Raw genomic sequence first — 19,555 nt, 5'->3', positions numbered from 1 at the left:
CAAGGAAGGGGAAGGCACAGCCCGGGCACTGAAAGGGAAGGAGGAGCCGCTCTGAGCCCGGACAGAGCTCGGGACGCGCTGGGGAGCGGGGCCGCGCACAGCGCTAGGGAATGGCGCCCTCCAGCGGCCGCCGCCCGCAACAGCAGCGCCCGCGCCTCCGCCACAAGGAGCTCCAGGAAAAGGGGATTTCAACCCTCCAGTGCTGAGCCCTGAAACCTCCGGGGGCTCTGGTTTTACCGGACACTTAACTCTCCCGAGCTGAGAAGTACGCCTAATGTGTAATAAGAGTACCATCTGAACTGCTGGAACAGCCTGAGAATAAGCCACATTTAAAAAGAGCCTGTAAAACCAACACATCGTTTTTTAGACAGACCTCGAGAGGAGCCACAATTTTAATTTTGCTTTGCATCAGGGAGTAATGCCACCCATGTTCTGCCTTTCCTCTCCTTGCTTACTAATAGCATTCGTAACTTCTTCAGGCTTACAAACACCTCCTTGTTTTAAATCATTGTATTTGTTAAAGTCAGAGGAAAAACTCCATTAATAAGTTATACAGAAAAAGTATAACTTTTTTCTGTATATACTTTAGCTGTACCATATATTGCAGTTTATATGAGGTGCCAAATCCAAAGATAAAGAGGTTTGCATTTTTTTTTCTCCTATTAAATGCCTGTTTCATTTCTTTCCTGTTTGATGTACGTGTGAAACAATGTTGTCCAACAATAAGCAGAATTTTATTTTGCTGAGTTGTTCTAACAACTGTTCCAACTTCTGCTTTTTGCTTTAATTTTCAGTTGTTAATACAACCTATTTTTTTGTTTTCTACAGCTTCTTCAGGGGAAGAGGTGGAGGGGGAAATGCTGAGCTCTTCTCCCTGGATCCAGAGACAGGATATATTGGAATAGTTCAAAGCTGCACCAGGGGAGATTTAGATTGCACATTAGGAAGCCTTTCTTTACCAAGAAGGTGGAAACATTGGAGGAAGCTTCCTAGAGAGGTGGTTGATGCCCCAAGGCTGCCAGTGTTTAAGAGGCCTTTGGAGAATGCCCTTAACAGCACCCTTTAATTCAGCCCTGAGGTGGCCAGGGAGGACTACAGGAGCCTTGTGGGCCCCTTCCAAAGGAAATTGTCTATTCTACAAACTCCCAATCTTTCACCTTCCTGCTCCACATTTGAAATACAAACACACGCACTTAGTTTCAATCCTATATGGTGCCTAGACAACCATATATTTAAAGGCTTCAGAAAGGTGCCAAAGATAAGGCAAACTGAATCAAATTTTTAATATAAGATTCTACCCACCTATATGTACCTACACAAACAAAATTTGAAGAATGATCACTTTCTTCACAAGATAAAAATATCCGCAATTCATTTTCAGGTAATTGTGTAACAGGACAAACAGAGAAAATACTTCAAGGGCAGGATTTTTAAGATGCAGCCCTATTACTGACACCTCGTGCATATCACCAAAACCAAACTAAGGTATCTCTTCAGCACAATGATTTTAAGGAACTGCAATCAGTTTGCCTTCTATGTTAGTGGATAGAAACCAACTGTGTCTACCTTCCATAATTCACAGCTGAAAGTGCTTTAGAGTAATTTATGGCAATGGCTGCACTTTTAGCAACATTGTACACGTTGTTTTTCTTCATTTTCTTCTTTAACATGGTCTGCTGTTTAGGGTCAGAATTAGTCAGTAAAATAAGTAATGTGTTATACAGCATTATACAGGGTGGAGAAGAGTATAGATTTTGGGAGAGTGAGCAAAGATTCACTGTAAGATTCACTGCATGTATTATCCCTCTATTTATATGTAAATCACATAGCCACAGCAATGTACTTAATCCAGGCACCACATCAGCTAATAATATTCCCCAGGACTCAAGCTTCAGCAGTGTTCAATATTCTGAGAGCTACGTGACCTGAAGCAAATGAGAAGGGGGTGCCAGGAACCCAATCTTCCCTGCAGCAGAGCCTGCCTTTCAATGATGAAAGATTAATCAGGATTTACTTTGATAGGATTAGTACTCAAGCACGAAACTCTGGTTCAGATCTCATTACTACACTGCATATCCTTCACCTTGATGGATCCTATGCTGCCTTGTTACAGTCACAGAAAATCACCTCTCTGACTAATCTAAAAGGCAGAACAACTTTTACTTAATAAAAAACCCCAAACCCTGACAGATAATTCAGAAAGGATAAACTCTCTTCACAGGTTAGTGTTAATTTTAGAACCTGCATTTTTATTCAATGCAAGAGTTTTAAAAAATATTCCTCTTTTGCAATTGTTTACTATATTACCTAATCATCTATAGATTATCAGATTTAGAGACAAGGCCCATGTATAACTATGTACGGTCCAATGACTAGCACAACAGAAACTAAAATATAGCAAAACATGTCATTTCAACCTATTCCATCTGACTTGTACCTTGGAAGTCTTCAGTGGAGAATTATAACTATATAGGCAGACACAAGGAGCTGCTGACATACAGGTAAGACCCAAGATGGGCTGCTACAGAGCCCTAGTGTAGATTAGTAGCCCACACAAGGACCTGTAAGGTGGTCAGGGAAATTACATCTCTAACTCCTTAGTGGGAATTAGCATCCTGGACTAAATACACAGGAGAATTGTTTTGGTCATCTGCAGCCTTTAAAAAATAAGCATCAAATGCATTTATACAGTGATGCTGCAAAATTGATCCTCCCTCAGGAATGTTAAATATTGCTGTTAACCCTTGCACTTCATCTACCCAAATATTTAGGCTTTCTATAGATGAATACTCCTCCTCCTCCTCACTTTCCTTTCATCTTCCTCCCACCTGTCCTCTTCAGATGTGTGTCATTTGAAATACATGTGGCTTTCTCAAACTCCTCTCTTTATAAGGCAATATACTGGCTTTGTCTTCTGCTCATTTTAACCACTGTATCTCCTAAATTTGTATCAGTCAAACAATATTATTAGATTAAAAACCTCCTCTACAAATGAAAAGATACACTTTCTTTTCTATTACAATATTAATAAACAGTGATAAAGAGTATCTGCCAGTCCCAAACACCCACAAATTCTTTAATCCTTTGTAAAACAAAGGACTTTCAGAGGCTTGATCTTGCTGCTCCAACTTAAAATATTTCCTAATAAGCATGAGGCTTTTCTTTTAAGCTAAACTTTGTATTGCTTATAGAAGCAATGCATACAAATTTCTTACTTATGAAATTTGCATTTCTACATCAACATCTCCTGAGTTCAGTTATCTTCTTCATTTTGACCTCTCAATCATCATCTGTTCTTATGATCAACTGGTAATAATTCTAAATGCCAAATACAGAATGATATAGACTATATTAATTAACGTTATGCCTACGGCTTTGCCTAAATCTACTTTTCAGAAACATCAGTATTTGTAGGCAAACAAACATTTTTATTTTGGCTTTCTTTACTATACACACCTCTCTAAAAAAAAGGAGGAAAGCTTTACAATTTACAGTGATAGCTAGAAGTGAGGCTCTAAAGAAGGCCTGGTTTTGCTTTTTCCAACAAAGCCCATCCTCTCTACTATTTTGTAGCTGTGTTTTCAGTTTTCATTTTCCTCCATCTAAGAGATTTTTTTCCAATGGAAGCATAAAACTCGAGTCTATGTTATGCACTTGTCCCACATTTGAGACACACTCCAGCAAATGGCTGCTTAACATTTTCCAAGGTCTGAAATATCTACAAGATTGATGATCATGGACTTTTTCTATAATTTGCAAAATAATGTGTCATTTGTGCTAATCAACAGCATTCAATTAGCTGCAGTAATTTTGCTATTAGCACTTTATGAGTACACTAATTTTTTGTATATTAACCCATATTTCCAAAAATAGATCTGTATATACCTTTCAAAATGAATCTAAGTTATAATAACTGGCTAGTAGTATTTTTATTGTATTTACCATCTCATCAGAACAGAAAGAACTAAAGCATGTAAAATAACAATCAAAACTTTACCATTTTATCAGCATATTCAGGAAGATCTATTAATATGGAAGTTTCACTTTTGTCAAAGTGCTACTGAAGCAGTTTGGAAAGGCATCTCATACCAGTTTCCCTCATTATCCATTTTTTATTTCCTCTGGATAATACTTAAAAGGATCCTTAGCACTTACATCAGGAATGAACCCAATTTCATTGAGGTGGTTACTCAGCTCTGGATCATGGAATGCAATCATCTGGGAAAACACTGTCAGGTACTCTGAAATGACAAATCCAAGACTGTTGTCAAAACCACAAATCATCACATGCTGCTAGCTCACAACAGAGCTGTAGGAAAGCCACTCATTTCAAACCTACAATAAAATAGCAAGTGAATACCACTGCTGTACTGCTTGTTACCATTACATTCAGTACAGAGGATGAAATATTTAATTTTTCTTCTTTAGTACTTCTCAATTTGGATTTTTAACAATGGTTTAACTTGGCACACACTTAGGTTGTGATGTATGCTTGACATGCAAAGTTAAAGACTGTTTAGTAACCAGCAAGGAGAAATACACACTATAAAAGATAAAATTTATTACATCTTCAGCCTGACCTATTAGGTTGATGGGTACAATTTCATTAAGTTGTCTAAACAACACTTGCTTTTAATTGGAAGAGAAGCAGACAGCAGAACACAGGACAGGGACAGATTTCTCTCTGCTCTGCCCCTCTCCCAGTTTTGTCCACACTGTCACACACTCTGTTAGAAGAAAGCTGAAGAGGCAATAATTGCAATTTTGTAACAGATGGTAATTCCTTTTCCTCCATGTTCCCAAGAACAGAGCAATTAGGGCGTGGACAGCTAAAGAACCGGGGAGCAACAGACAGAGAATGCAAACTCTGTTTCCAGAACGTGCTGGCATCTCAATGCTCCACACAGTTTCTATCTACACAGAGGACACACAGCAGCTAAAATTGCAGTGGGTAGCTAAATGACACATTCTTAACCCTTTCCTCTATCTTAAAAAGCATCTTCCTTTATACCTTTATTTATACATTGTGCTTTAATATATAACCCTAGAAAGGATTAATTAGAATACTGAAAGAACCCTGAAAGGTCCAACTTTCTTGAGTTTTGATGATGCCAGATGCAGAACAGGAACTCAGGAATATCTACACTACTTTGATTCATAGAACCCTACCAACCTGTATTTCTAACTTTAGCTGATACATTTTTTGCAAAGCTCCTTAGGAATAACATCCAGAAACCCTAGAGAGCAAAAGCATTATTTTATGGAACACTATAAGCTCTTGAGAAAAGTCTTTACCAAGCTATTAATCTTGAAGTCTGAAGTAGTTGTCTTCAGAGGAACATATTTACTCTTTTCATCTTTAGATCTTTACTGCAAGCAATCTTTCTTTACAGACAAAAGGGTGCAAACATATTTTCTGGAATAAATTTTCCTATTTTTTTATTCAGTTCATAACATCTCTTACCCATTGTCTTCCATACATAAACTCTCCTAACCCTGGCATTCTCTCCTTATATTAGCTCTCTCCCAATTATCCAATATGTAAATGCTTTTAAAGTTTTGTTGATCAGTTTTTAATTACCTTCCTTGAAGACAAAAATGACAGACACTTTAAAGCTGACAAGTTTCATGAGAAATATACAAAAGAATTTATTTAAAAGAAATACAAGGACAGCAAGTCATGGTGATACTCAGTATTCAATAAACATTCATAACTGCTTGCAATTAAAAACATTAATTACCACCTGTTTCTTTTGATTACTAATGGCTTTTGAAACAGCTTCTTTTGTTTTTTAAAGACTGTCTGAAAGACAAATTATCTTCCCAACACAGACTGTGCCAAGATGACTTTCTAGGTGGAGACAGTTCCTTTTTCATGTTTCCATGAAATTTAAAATTACTTTTCAATTAGAACAGCCATTCCTAGCTATTGTTTTAATTCATCTAAGTTACCTATGTACTTGTTGAAGGCTGAACTATGGAACATTATTCCTCAGGGTTTTCCAACTCCTCCTCCTGAATAACATCATCTGCTCAATAAGAAACTCCCCTTGAATACCTATTTTCCTGAATACCATAACTTTCATTTTCTGAAGAACCCCTAGTTTGTACTGTTCCTCCTAATTTTCCCCTATTGTTCAGCAGTTCCTCTTAACTGAAGGATAAGCCTTTACAATGTAATACTAGAAAGACTATTTACCACTTTTTACCACTATTTACCAGGATGGACTGACTCTTACCCTGGATATTACACAGAACACTTTTGTGCATGTGCACTTCTTGATTTTTTCTCCTGTCTGAATCCTTAACCGCTTACTTTGTTCCAAATTTTCTTGCAGTGTTACATGATGTTAACTGCATCCCAATTTTGCAACCCCTTGAAAAAGTGTATTTACATATCCAGAAACAATTTTACTTCTCTTAGAACTACACCAAATAAAGGGACCGACTTACCTTGAATAACATGAGAATTATCCTTCAGAAAGAAGTTATACAAATACTTTGGAATAAAAGCAGACATGCAGGCATATGCCAGAGCTGAAAGAATTAAAAAAAAAACAAAAACAGATGCAATGACAGAGGCAGAATTTAATTACACCTTAAAAGTTCATTATTAACCAGATAATAAGCATAAATACTTGAATCAATCTGTACACAAAAATGATTGTATGCACAGTAAGTATAATAGGAGTCATTGTCCTAAGAAACTACTTTTCCCACACAGAGATCTATATAAAGAAAGCCAAGTACAAGACAATAAAAGCTTGGACTACACCTGTTATGAACAAATCACATTCTAAGAAGCTAATGGTCAGATATCTAAAGCTGATCTGAATCAGGCATTTAAAACTACCATAAATTTTTCTGAACAAAGCTGGTCTGACAGTTTAACACTTAGGTTACCAATTAATACATTCACCTTAAGCAAGGCTGAACTATACCTTCACTTAAAAACACAAGTGCTACAGTAGCATTTCTTCCTTTTTCTACTTAAGATTACTTGTGCTTTTTAAAATATATCATTATTGCACTTGGCAATAAACAATACTTGAAACCCTGCTTGAAGAGCAGTACACCACATTCAGTTTTCAAAACTCCATTTCTTTTCACCCGTGGCAACAAGAGCTTTAAAATTCTTTTGTAGATACAGAAACTTTCCATCTCTAAGTGGATTCACACATCTGTCTGCACGTAGATACAGATGAGAGACTGTGCTTTTCTTTGCTCACTGCTGAAAAATGTACTCACCTTCATTGTTGAAATTCAAGTACAGAAAGGGTGCACAAAGAGAGTCAAGACCTAAAGAGAGAAGAGCCATGAAAAAACAGCACCAAGAGCTCATTTATTTTAATGCACAAGATAAAGACATTAATTTCTAATGAAAATTTGCACACTAGATACTGATTCTGCATTATCAGGCCTTCACAAGTAATGGTGAGAACAACTGTGAAATATATGCATGAAAACAGCAAGGATTTCAAATTGTTCAGCTATAATGCCAAATTGATTGTTCTGCCAAGGCATCCAAGAAATGCCAATTACTGTTCCAAGAACTCAGTAACTTTTGCAGTATTATCTTGCAAGAGCTTAATAGCAAGCAACAGACTTTTCTTTTTAAAACACAGTGACTGAAACTTATGAAGACTGAATATATAACAGAGTGGGGCAATTTCTTATTTAAAATTAAATATAAGTTACTAGGATTTAAATTTGCAATAATGCACAGATTCATTCTTCAAAGAAAACAGAAAGGAAAGCATCCAAAAAAAGGCTTATATTGTGGGGGTGAAAAGCAGGAGGTACTTTTAAGTCAATCAAAGCTTTCCATTCAATTATCCACCCTTGCCAACCAGTCAAACTCACCTTGCCAGTACACCAAATTAGGATGGGAAACAACCCAGGCCTTCAATACACGTCTGAACTTTGCATGACCCTCTGGTGATGACAGCAGTTCATCATACTGATGGCAACGAGGAATATCAACTTCAATCTGCACCACAGCCAAGCACACAAAGAGAAATTGGGATGAGTGGGGCAGCACTACAGCAATCTTGCAACACTAGAGGTAGAAGTCAGCCAAAATATGTAGGTCAGACCACCATTATACATGATCTGCTTCCTCCATCACTCTCAAAACCAAAACTGACAGGGAACCTAATACACCAAAGTTTAAAAATAGAGATTTTTTTTCCTCCTTTTCTGCACTTATATTTTTTAAAGGGTTCTAGCCCTTGAAAAAGGCAGAAAAAGATGACAGTTACAGGATTATTTTACTTCTGGACTCATTTTAGGTGGTAATACTGCTTTGCTTTAAAAGGTAACCAAATCAGAGTTCTCAATGTTGCAAACAATTGGATGGAAAATATTTCTTCACCCAGCTGAAAGGAACAGTTGTTTGAAATGTCTTTTTATGTCTGGTAAGAGAACATTTGAGAACATTCTCTTCTTGGAGAACAAAATTGCTCAAACCCCCATTTCTGTGAAGTATAGCTCACATTACAGGACCTCAGCATTATTGCTACAAGGTCCAACAGGCACAACAAGCATTTGGTAAACCCAGGATTTTTAACAATAAACCATTAATACCGTTCACTACACTGCTGCTGCTACAGAAACAGTGATTATAAAGTAAAAAAGGATTTCAGGTTCCCCATGTTGTAAGTTGAGTGAAAGTAATTGTGCTGATCTGTTTGTGAGATTTTTGCTATAGTGTAAGGCTGGAGGGCAAGGGGAGCCATAATGTTGTTATCCACCACAAATGCTGTAACAGGCAAGAGATGGGTGGGAAGGATCTTTAAGTGACAATATTTGGTAAGACTGTAAATCTTACTTGTCTGTCTGTAGGAATCGGTGTGTCTTTATCAATGGCATCATATTTTGCTTCTATGGCACCCTAAATGTGGAAGAAGAACATTTGAATTTAGAAAGCCCTTGCCAACATAAGTGCACATGACAATGTACATGGTGATATGAGAAGTTGACTGTTTTTGTAGGAACTTTAGTTAGCAGAAGAACAGAAGATTCTGACAGCTTAAGTTCAAAAAAACCATCTTTATTCCATTACTAACTCAAGACATACAGACCTTCCTATAGATCTCCTCAGCATGATCTTCAGTGATTTCCAGTTGTTTATGTAGAAAGCTATGCACTTTGTAGTTTCCCATTTTCAAGTCAAGAGGTGCTCTCTATTCTATTAACAAGTCCATTTTAATGTTATGGGACAGGAAAACACCCATAGTGTACAGATGGCAAGTTGCTGAAGCATGAGAATTGACTCATTTCCTAAGACTCAGGCTACAAGCCTGACCAGTGGTTTTTCTTCATCTTTCCAGCTTTTTTGTTGATTATATGGTACTCAAAAGACCACATCCTAAGCTAAATCTCCTGAATAACCTAGGATGTGTTATCTCTAAGAATCTTTATGATCTGCTGCTGCAGGATTGCAAGCAAGGTAAATCCAAAAGCTGGGTAGTCCAGCAACTCTGTGAGAAGCCCTCTTTTCTGGGACATTCCATTGTCCCAGAGGACTGTATTTGATTGATTTATTCTCCATTCTTTCTGGGAAGTGTATTGATTGAATATATAACAAAGAAGTGTATTGGGGAAGTGTATTAGGGAAGTGTATTGATTGGTAGGTGAGAAAAACACATTTCATGTGTGTTTTTCTGCTGACTGGAGCAGAAGGATTGCCAATATTTGTCAAAATTTTAAAAATCAAAACAAAAAACCCCAGTTAACTACCAAATGTCAGGGTACTATTTTCCACTGAAAATAAGAATCAAAATTAAAGGCAGTCAAGTTCACATATGCTTTCTGAAATCAAATAACCTTACAGAAAAGATGCAAGTTTGTCAGAACATCATCTTTATTTGCATGATTTCATGACTCATTTTGTTTAAAATTCCAGCAACCTACCTGCCAGATCTTTAAACCCATTCCAGCTTCCTTGACCCCATTCCTAATGCACTCCATCGCCAGTCAGTACTGGAACTTCTCCAAACACCCTTACCTCAACACCCAACAAGGCAGCCCAAGTTATGCCTCTCAGAAGGGGAGGAATGTCAATCCTGGCTTCTTTCCAAATTTGGTTTTTCTTGTATGGGTAGGCCTTCAAAGAGAAGAGATTAACCAAAAAAAAAAAGTTATCATGTAACTGAAACAATTCAAATTTCAAAACAGAAACAGTCTTTCCCCAAATGAAAACAGTGAATACAAGTTACACAAAAAATGAATTTAATCCCTAACTAGAAGGCTTGAATGAAGGACTACTGTTTGAAGTTAAAATGTCTGCTCTTTCTCATAAATGCATTCATGTGCTTTGGTATATACTGGATAGATCTACTAATCCAAATTTGTACTATCAATTTTTTTCTTCATTATATCTTTCTTTTCATAATATGTATCCACCTTGGTTTTATTAAACATTTCTAGTTTATGCCTGATAATGTGCATCAGCTCTCTCATTCTTAAACGAGAATAATCTCTGCATATATGTAAATTAGGGGCTGCTATTCCTTTACCCAGTATAAATCTCACATTTATAACATGGCACTGCCATGTCTTCAAATACTTTACAGCTTGGTAATGCAGAAATGTTACAGGCATATTTATACCTATAATAGTTTAATCTGTTATAAAATAAAGGATGTAAAATTATTTTCATCAGTAAATAACCAGTATTAGCAGCAGCTCTATTTCCATGTGGCTACTTTAAAATCTATGTTTATATTCACCAGTACTGAGAAGAATTTGTTCTATTTTTATTTTCAATCTTCTTACACTTCTGAAGGGTTTTTTTCTTCCCCTTCTCCTACTGTGGTCTCTTGTACCTCTGCTTCCTTTTACAATTACTTGGTCTTTCAAAATCTTCCAATTAACAGACCAAATCCAATTATCCGGCATCACAAGGACTCCATACCTTCAACAGCCTGTCAAACAGGACAATTCTGTTTAGCTGGTACTCTGTGTCCCTCTCCCGGATGATCAGAGGAAGGGTAGCAGCTGCAGAGAGCTCGTTGCTACTGTTGGAATGAGGTAAAGCTGGCTGGCTGGAAATAAAAGGGTAACAATGAACAGCAAGAAAACACAATCACTGAAAATAATTAGTACTGCATGAAGCATTTCTTAGTCAGAAACAAGAATAAACGAGTAATTTTGAATATTCAAAACAAACAATCGATTTCCAAGATAGAGGCTAAGATCCTCAGTTTGGTATCAGGGTCTGAAGTGCATGTTTATCAGCTCTTGGCTTTCAGAGCCTAACAAAGACATGTTAGTTTTGCTTTTGGGAGGCAGTTATGTCTAGCTGTGCAGTGTGCCACAAAAATAAAACTAATAACTCAAAATTCAGTGTGTTACAGATGTACCAATTTGCACAAATACTTACTCATCCTCAAGCAGTGGATAAAATGCTTCTCCACCAACATCCTTCAGTCTCTGAAAGGAGGAAGAAAAATAATTTGGTATCAGAATGCTGCTCAGAATTCAAGTGGAAATCTTAGTGGAATACAAAAACTATTAAATAGCAATTCATTTGTCAAATTCAGTAACTTGCCTTGAGACCTAAACATTAGCTCAATCCTTTGCTGGCAATGAAGCATTCAGCCTTCAAGAATAAAACCTTTTGCTAATACAGGCTTTTGGAGTTGATGGAAGTCCTCCTGCCTAAAGATATCCATAAACCTATGGCCCCACAAAAAATAGTTTATAAGCACCATGGATTAATAGATCAATAGTATTACATAGTTCCTCTTTGTTTCCTCATTTTTCTTCATGGTCTTCCTATCCAAGTAGCTGCAAAGCAACTGCACAACTTGCTTATATAGTTCTTATCAGGTCAGGAGTTATGCAAACTTGAATTCCTTTTAGGAAATACACTCAGCAAAAGTGACAGACAAACATGGGCTGGATTTTTGACTGAAGTTTTCAGACATCTTATGGTGCATGATTAATGTTTAATGCCATGTTCCCTGCAGTGCTCTGTCTTGCAGTTCAGCCCTTAACATTGCAGGCACACGGCACACAGCCTGCTCCTCTTGGGGCTGACAGAAGAGTTCACTCTCCATTCACCCAGTACTGCTCCTCTTTTGATTATAAGCATCATGCTCTGCTCTATAAAGGTGTCTGAAAAATTGCACAAGTTCAAAAACTTACTTCAACCAACGTTGCAAGGTTCAGTCTTGCATCTTCCACAAAATGAAACTTCAGTATGTAATTATTTCCTGCTGCACTTATAGAAGTACACAGCAATATCCAAAATTTCAGATAAAAACATTTAAAAGAAGCCTTTAAAAACTGCCCTCTAGTGAGAACAACAGCAGAAGCTGCAGTGTGTATTATGTTTAAAATAGATGTTGCATATTTTTAACCTCCCTCCTGCCTCGCAAGCCCCACTTGATCTACTGACAAAAATACCCAAGTTCTTTGGTCTGCCTTGATGCATTTGTGTGAAGCAGTGCAAAGTTCTACTGAAGAAATGTGTTTACACAGTGTTTGACACACTACCTCCAATATTAAGGTGGCAGTTAGGAGTCACCTTCTTTTTTGTCCTAACCTCTGTATTATGAAAAGGGTTTTTCAAAGAAAAAAACTGACAGAATTGAATTTGCTACTATAAAAAGCAAGCTGCAAACAGTGCAGCATAGTTTCCCAATTTGACAGCAATAAAGCTCTACATGAACAAAGACAAGTTAACAATTAAAACATTTCAGTGATAGATACAGTAAATCTTGTAACTGATCATTACACCAAGCCAAATCATGAGTTATCATGTACTGATTTTCCCATGAAGATGGAAGAGAACTGCATTACAGCATTTTTGCAAAATGCTTTGAAGAGATGTTTTGAACTAGCCATTTCATGCCATGTATTCCAAAAATTAATAATCAACTAGCAGAAAATTGGTATCCAATGTTAAGTATAAAACTTTAGAGGAGCTGAAACTGAAATTAATTGGTTTACTTTTGGATAATGTGAGCCATTGACAGACAGTAATTAATGCATACAGAAGACATTCCCCGAGCAAATAGTTTGTAGCAATTGTGGAGAATACCAAGTGGTACAGAACAATTTGCACTACACTGGAACAAAGCAGGTAACAGAAAAAGGAAAGGGAAGGACAGAAGACAAATAAAATTTACTAAGCTTTTGCAGGCAAAGCAATTTAACTGCACAAACCAGAATCTGACTTGGACACTAAGAAGTGTTCTCTTGGAATCAGTGACACTTCCGTTGGCAGAAACAGCAGTAGGAGATGCTGTCACATATTCCCTTTAAACAAATGTTACTGCAGAGAAGAAAATAATGAATGCACAGTATCACTCTTACATTTCGGAGCTGGCACAGAGACAAAGTCACAGTTGTGTCATCTAGGAGGGAACTTCTATCTCGCCCTTGCCCAAAGCTCTCACCATCTTCTAATAAAAAGCTTCAAAAATGAGAACAACAAAAAAAATCACGTCACTTTATAACACAGGACTTGAGCTAGGAAAAAAATCTCTTACATCAAGAAGTTTCCTCTTTAAAACAAAGTATTAGGTCTTAGAAGCATACTGTATTGACTCTGCATGGCATGAAACCTGCTATCAAGGGAAAATACAATAAACTTAATTTATTCAGACAGCTTCTTCTGTAAAATGGCACATTTCAGGTTTTCTGTAACTTTGCTTTGCACATAAAGAAAGAGTTATGAGATACGGGATTAATAACCCCTTTTATTCCTTGTTCTCACACAGAACAGAGGTGTCATTTATTGAGAAAAGCAAAAATAAAACATTATTATCATATGAAAGACAGTTCCCATCATGACAAAAAACCCCAAGTGAAAGCCTGACCTTTTCTGTTGCAGTCCATCTAAGGATACAAATGTATCCAAGATAGAGTGTACAGAAATTTTCCATTATTATGATATTTTAAAAGTAGGCCACATGAAACTGGATTTTCATAATTTAACCTAGCATTCTCAGTGTCACTTAAGAGATAGATTGCGTTTTTGAAATTAACTCCTCATCTTCAAGATAGACAGTATGGTGGAAAATATTTGTCCCTCAAAATTGAAAAGCATCTGTATTCACCTATGGGCAAAGAAATAAGCAACACCTCAAAAATCTCACACTAATTTTGATACCAAAATAACACTTAAATCTATTTCCACTATTTTTCTTTTAAAAGATACTGCATTTGTACACACACTTCATCTGGTTTTTAAACATAGGAACAGTAAATTAATATATATGGGCACCTAATTATGCTATTAGGATCAGATCATAGGATTAAAACATCATAATGTTCTACATAAAATTGCAACATGTGCAGCAGTAAGATGAAAGTAGCAATCACTAAAATGCTGTTGCAGAGTTCTAAATAATAAAACAAAGCATCTTGGAAAAAAAGTAACTAGCTAATCTGCTAGTTGGTTTCTCCATTCAGTACTGCTGCTCTGTGAAAGGGAATTCAGAATGTGAGAATTTGCTACATAACCTATTAAATTAGATTACAAATATCCTCCTGAAGCACAGTGAGACATTATTGGTAGAACTTTATACTATTGAAAAATGTGCAAAATTTAGGGACTCCCATTACAGTATTTTCCACTTCACCAGCACCTTGTCAAATTTCAGAAAGCAATAGGTACAAGGTACAATAGATATAAGGCATTCAAATAATGCCTTAAACTGGATAAGAGGGGAAGTGACAATTTCCTTCTGTTCAAGAATGCCATTTTCAGTGTTTTCACATGTACAGGTCTTAGTTAAACTAAGTATGCTCTCTCACAATCACTAGTGTTTTCCATCCATCCATCCATCCATCCATCCATCCATCCATCCATCCATCCATCCATCCATCCATCCATCCCTTTAAAGTGCTTTTCCACCCTTACTTGGGAAGTGTGCAGACAGGTGGCTTTGATCGAATTATTTCCTTGTTGACAAGTTCTTTTTCCAAGTCTCCTCCAGCCAAACACCAGAGATAATAAACCTCTTCAACTGATCTTTCTGCTAGGTAATCATTATCTTCATCTGTTGGGAGAAATGACACAAAAATAAATTACAGCCTTTTAGGTAGTTTGTGGTTCTTTCTACACTCTAAACACATACTGCTGAAAAAAAAAATTATTCTGCTTGAAAGAGCATAACCTTTATGTGAAGTTAGAGGAAAAGTGATCTTTCCTTTGCAAGTGCTCTTTAAGGAGACTTAAGGAAAGCAGTCATTAAAAAAGCAGATATTTCTGCAGTTTGCCATGAACTCCTCACATAAATAAATTGAGTGTGGACTTTTGTTTCCTGTGTGTTTTTAAACAAAACAAAACAGTGTTTTTTCCATACCACTAAGACTAATAATAAGAAACAAGTGATTCTGACTGTGTAGTTATAATCTCTCTCCCCTTCACATACAACACTCATTCTAACAAGGTAAAAAGTCTCTGTCTAGATTGATTTTCTAAACATCTCCAAGTACATAAGAAAAAAACTAATCAGGATTTAAGAGCCATAACATTTTCAACATACTGTGGTTTATAACTTAGAACTTTAATCTTTTAGTCCAGAATGTGACCTCTTTCATAAAGACTTTGCTTTCCAGTACTTTCAAAAATCATTTTATGTTACAATCTAAAAAAATTCAATTATCATTAGCAGAAAAAAATGACCTTCTACATACATGTGTCCAAATTCTGAAGGCAAAAGACAATACTGCTTTTGCAACATAGGCTTGAATACTAATGTTATTTTTTCCCCTGAATTTGAAACATTAAAAATTAAGATTTGACTCCTTTGGCTTGCAAATATCCCTGAAAACATGTTTGTCCATGTCTCCTTCCATTAAACAAGTCATTGCATTAATCTAGTGCTGTAACATTTAACATCTAGTGTCTGTCAATAATTTGTTGGAGAGAAAATGCAGTAACACTTTATTTTCCTTCCCCCTCCAATGACATTTATCCCACTACCTGCTTTTACCTTTACATAATTGACTTATGTCTTCAGGCAGTGTTAAATTGGCACACCTTGGAGAAGATGAGAACAGACCAGCAGGTTTGTGGAAGGGAGGATATAGTGGGGATACTTCACTGAACAAACTGTCATGTAGCAATTCCTCTGGAGTTGGCCTTAAATTAAGAGAAGAGGATAAAACAATTAGAGCAAAGTGCTCCCAAAAATGTAGCATTTTGGCAACAATGGTCCCCAGTAATGAATATTTTAGCAAGTTATTGCTAATTATATTGGGTTTCAGAAATCTTAATAGCAAAAAATATCTATGAACATTTTTCAATTCATGCAGCACAACAAACTAGTCTGTCTACAGCCCAAATTCAGACCTCTAATTCTTCTCTTTTAATCGCTGAAAACAACAAAACTGAGAATTTCTTATAGGGAGCCCAAATGTCAGTATTCCAAAGAAAGGTTCAGCAACAGTTCTTCTGATTTCACAGGAACCCACAGAGTTCACCAGGCCCTTGGACTGAACACTTGCCTCTTAGAAGGCTGGAACGTAAGGCATTTCTTCAGCAGAGCTGTGATATTTTCAGAAAGGTCCTGGAACATAAGAAAAATATGGAGGAGGTCTGTTTATTACTATCTTAATTCAGCAAGTCACTTGGCTCATACTTAGCTTTTAACATACAGGATATTCCTTTGAGGGCAATAAAATTTCACACCTACGCACATGAGGTTGGCCGTGTGAGACCAAAATTCTGGGGAAGCAATTCTTCTCACCTCCCAATCCTACATTTCATTTAGGGGAAAAAATCTGAAAAATGTGCAATGTATGCAGCCTTTTACTTATTTTTTAATTTAGATATTCTGTACCCTGCTGGAAACAATGCAGTGCCTGGCCACTCCTTCTGCTAACAATCAGAACTCTTCCATATAATGTCCCAAAATATACAGACACTAAGACTCAGTAATCATTTTTGTGGGTAAGGAAAAGTTGGAACTATATAAACCTTCACTATCAGAATCTGTAAAGTGGACCAGCTGGAGGACACAATTTCTGGAAGAAAAATGCTTTATCACCAAAACTTTAAAGAAAATTTATAGCTTATTAAACTACTCAGAGAGCATTAACATTTACTGAGACTGACAGCAATTTAAAGAAAGAATATTACAAGTGCTGGCTATTTGAAAGGATCTTAGATATGTAGTTATGACTTCAAAATTTTTCATCATACTGCAATACAGTAATTGACCAAATGAATTAAAAAATAAATATGCAAAATACTATGCAGCAATAATAAAATATTCTGGGTAAGACGGCATGGAAGAACAAATAAGTTTCACAAACCTTAATAATATCAAGGCAACCGTGTTCTTCAGCCAATACAGTTACAATATCATCTACACAGCCTTTGGAAAACAAAGAACAAGAAAAAGTTAATTATTAATAGAGTGATACCAATTAAAAAGAATATCAGATAAATGTCCACTCAAATAAAAAGCACTTAAGTTTGGCTTTTTACTGATGCTGCCACATCACTTGAAAGTGAATTATGAAAATCAGAAATGAAAATTATTATAACCTATGCAGACAGAAGCCTAGGGAAGTTAAGTAGCACATCTAATCCAGAGTGTCAGTCTCTGCCAAATAAAGTAAAACAGTCTTTCAACTTATAAATAAATAAATTAAAATAAACCCTTGGAACAACTTAGGGGTACCTACATGAAATTTGAAGTAATTTTTGCCTCTGTTGCTCCTTGCAGATAATACTAGCAGAATTTTAGAACTTTTTGTCACTACTTTATTGAACAAATAGTTCCCAAGTCAGGACATGAATGCTTTTCAGTGGATAAAACAACAACTTGAATTCAGACTGAAGTGTATGGAGATGCCTTAGGAAGCCTTGTTACCAAATCCCCAAAACAGTCAGAATTTCAGCACTCAAGCACTAGCTGCTGAATGAAAAAGATATTTCTCCTGAGAGCAATTAATTTTAACAGTATTGCTGTTTGCTCTGGATAATGATAACTTACTGTTAAGGCTTCAAATTGCAAACTCATGCCTTTCCTCTTCCCATGGTTTATATACAAACACCACCAAAAATCAAGTTTTAAAATCTGCAAGGATAGTCCCACTTCCTGACTCATCTACATTAAGGCAAAATTCCACTTGTGCAGTGGTGTTTTATAGTTTGAAGGTGAAACCAGAGACAAAAGCCTCAATTCACTAAAACACTTCTCATCTCTCTTTATTTTGTCTTCCTCTTTGAGTCCTGCTCCTCCCTGCTTGGCCATTACTACACAGGCACTGTAGGGGACAGTTTCCTTCATTGTCATCAATTCCTAACTCATTTCAGAGACCTCCTGCAACACAAACCAACAAATAACCATGGAAACAGCCATCATTCTTGAGGATGTTTTCTTGTCTTTAATTTTTCTTTAACAGTTTGCCCTTACTCTAACATACTGCAAGCTTTTCCCAAGTTTTTTCCCTGGCATCCAGCTCCATACTTTCCCTAGAGAAGCAACACACTACAAATGCCTATTTAAATCTGTAAATGAAAGATGACAAAGGTAAAGTGCTTTAGGTCTCAGCATCATAAGCTTATTAGTCCATAAAGCTCTAATCATAGAGCTGCTTGGAATTTTGAAAAATTGATTTTGTGCTACTTACCTAACATAAGTATAAACTTCAGTCTTTCTGCTATCTCCAAACTCTGAAATAATTTTCTCCCCTACAAAACAACAAAGTCAAATTACAATTGAATTTGAAAGAAATAGCTACTACATAAAAATATTTAGATAACATTATATCCCATCTTTATACAAAACTAGTGAAATAAGCTTCTACATATGAATTTTAGACACATCAAAACTATATGTAAGAGCAAAAAACCTTATTTACCCCAACTATGGCAGACACAGTTTCACATCATGATATAGCAAAAATGTATCATTGATAACTTCTCTTAAATGGAACTGCCTTGCAGTCAAATTCTTGTGGCTCCACAGGTAACTATCCTTCATGGTTAGCAGATATACCAAGCATCCTACATACCAAAATACATCCTATTCCTTCAAAAACCAGTACTGTCCAGGTAGGAATGCTAGCATATCCTGATATTTGGGCTTGGGTGATGGGCAGGGTGTCATTAACCCCACATTCAAGAGCAATCAAGTTAATTAAACTATTCCCCCAGAGAATTTCAAGAGAATTATTCCCCCAGAGAAATTCAAGAGAATTATTCTTTTACATACCACACACAGCTCAAATAATATTATCCCAAGAGACCACAGATCTGATTTAGGGCCGGAAGGCAGAGGCTTCTCACACTGGGTGTGATCACTGGGTTTGCCTATTCCCTGTGCAATTACTTCAGGTGCCAGATATGATGGATACCTAGAAAGATGCAGCAACATTAGATACTATCCTTCTGTCCAAAAAGTGTGACTTCCCATTACACAATCAGAGTAATTTGGCATTCTGACAAACTGGAATACTGCCTATTTTATTCAGTCAAAATCTAAACATTGCAGCTTCATTCCAGTGTAGTGTTTACTACAGAAAAGGTCAAATCCCAATCACTAGCTCTGTTGTTTTGTCAAAGTAAACCTCAGCTTTC

General features: G+C 36.5%; 1 protein-coding gene across 2 annotated transcripts in view; it reads right to left on the bottom strand.

The window, feature by feature from the left end:
• Positions 1 to 19,555, bottom strand: part of TBCK (TBC1 domain containing kinase) — an 88,470-nt gene that overhangs the window by 44,807 nt on the left and 24,108 nt on the right. For both annotated transcript variants that reach the window (XM_071431792.1, XM_071431791.1), the window contains 15 exons: positions 19,191 to 19,332; positions 18,607 to 18,667; positions 17,281 to 17,342; positions 16,471 to 16,532; positions 15,957 to 16,105; positions 14,879 to 15,017; positions 13,327 to 13,426; positions 11,387 to 11,436; positions 10,919 to 11,048; positions 10,010 to 10,108; positions 8,831 to 8,893; positions 7,864 to 7,990; positions 7,249 to 7,299; positions 6,454 to 6,537; positions 4,156 to 4,241 (listed from right to left, as the gene is read on the bottom strand). In XM_071431792.1, coding sequence (XP_071287893.1) covers positions 4,156 to 4,241; positions 6,454 to 6,537; positions 7,249 to 7,299; positions 7,864 to 7,990; positions 8,831 to 8,893; positions 10,010 to 10,108; positions 10,919 to 11,048; positions 11,387 to 11,436; positions 13,327 to 13,426; positions 14,879 to 15,017; positions 15,957 to 16,105; positions 16,471 to 16,532; positions 17,281 to 17,342; positions 18,607 to 18,667; positions 19,191 to 19,332 — 1,405 coding nt within the window. The remainder of the gene's footprint in view (positions 1 to 4,155; positions 4,242 to 6,453; positions 6,538 to 7,248; positions 7,300 to 7,863; positions 7,991 to 8,830; positions 8,894 to 10,009; positions 10,109 to 10,918; positions 11,049 to 11,386; positions 11,437 to 13,326; positions 13,427 to 14,878; positions 15,018 to 15,956; positions 16,106 to 16,470; positions 16,533 to 17,280; positions 17,343 to 18,606; positions 18,668 to 19,190; positions 19,333 to 19,555) is intronic.

Source organism: Agelaius tricolor, unplaced genomic scaffold (assembly GCF_023055355.1).
Source record: "Agelaius tricolor isolate 1412-34295 unplaced genomic scaffold, bAgeTri1.0.p SCAF_8, whole genome shotgun sequence".
Lineage (NCBI taxonomy): Eukaryota > Metazoa > Chordata > Aves > Passeriformes > Icteridae > Agelaius > Agelaius tricolor.
The sequence above is the reverse complement of the archived record's forward strand: the minus strand, read 5'-3'. Positions and strand labels throughout refer to the sequence as shown.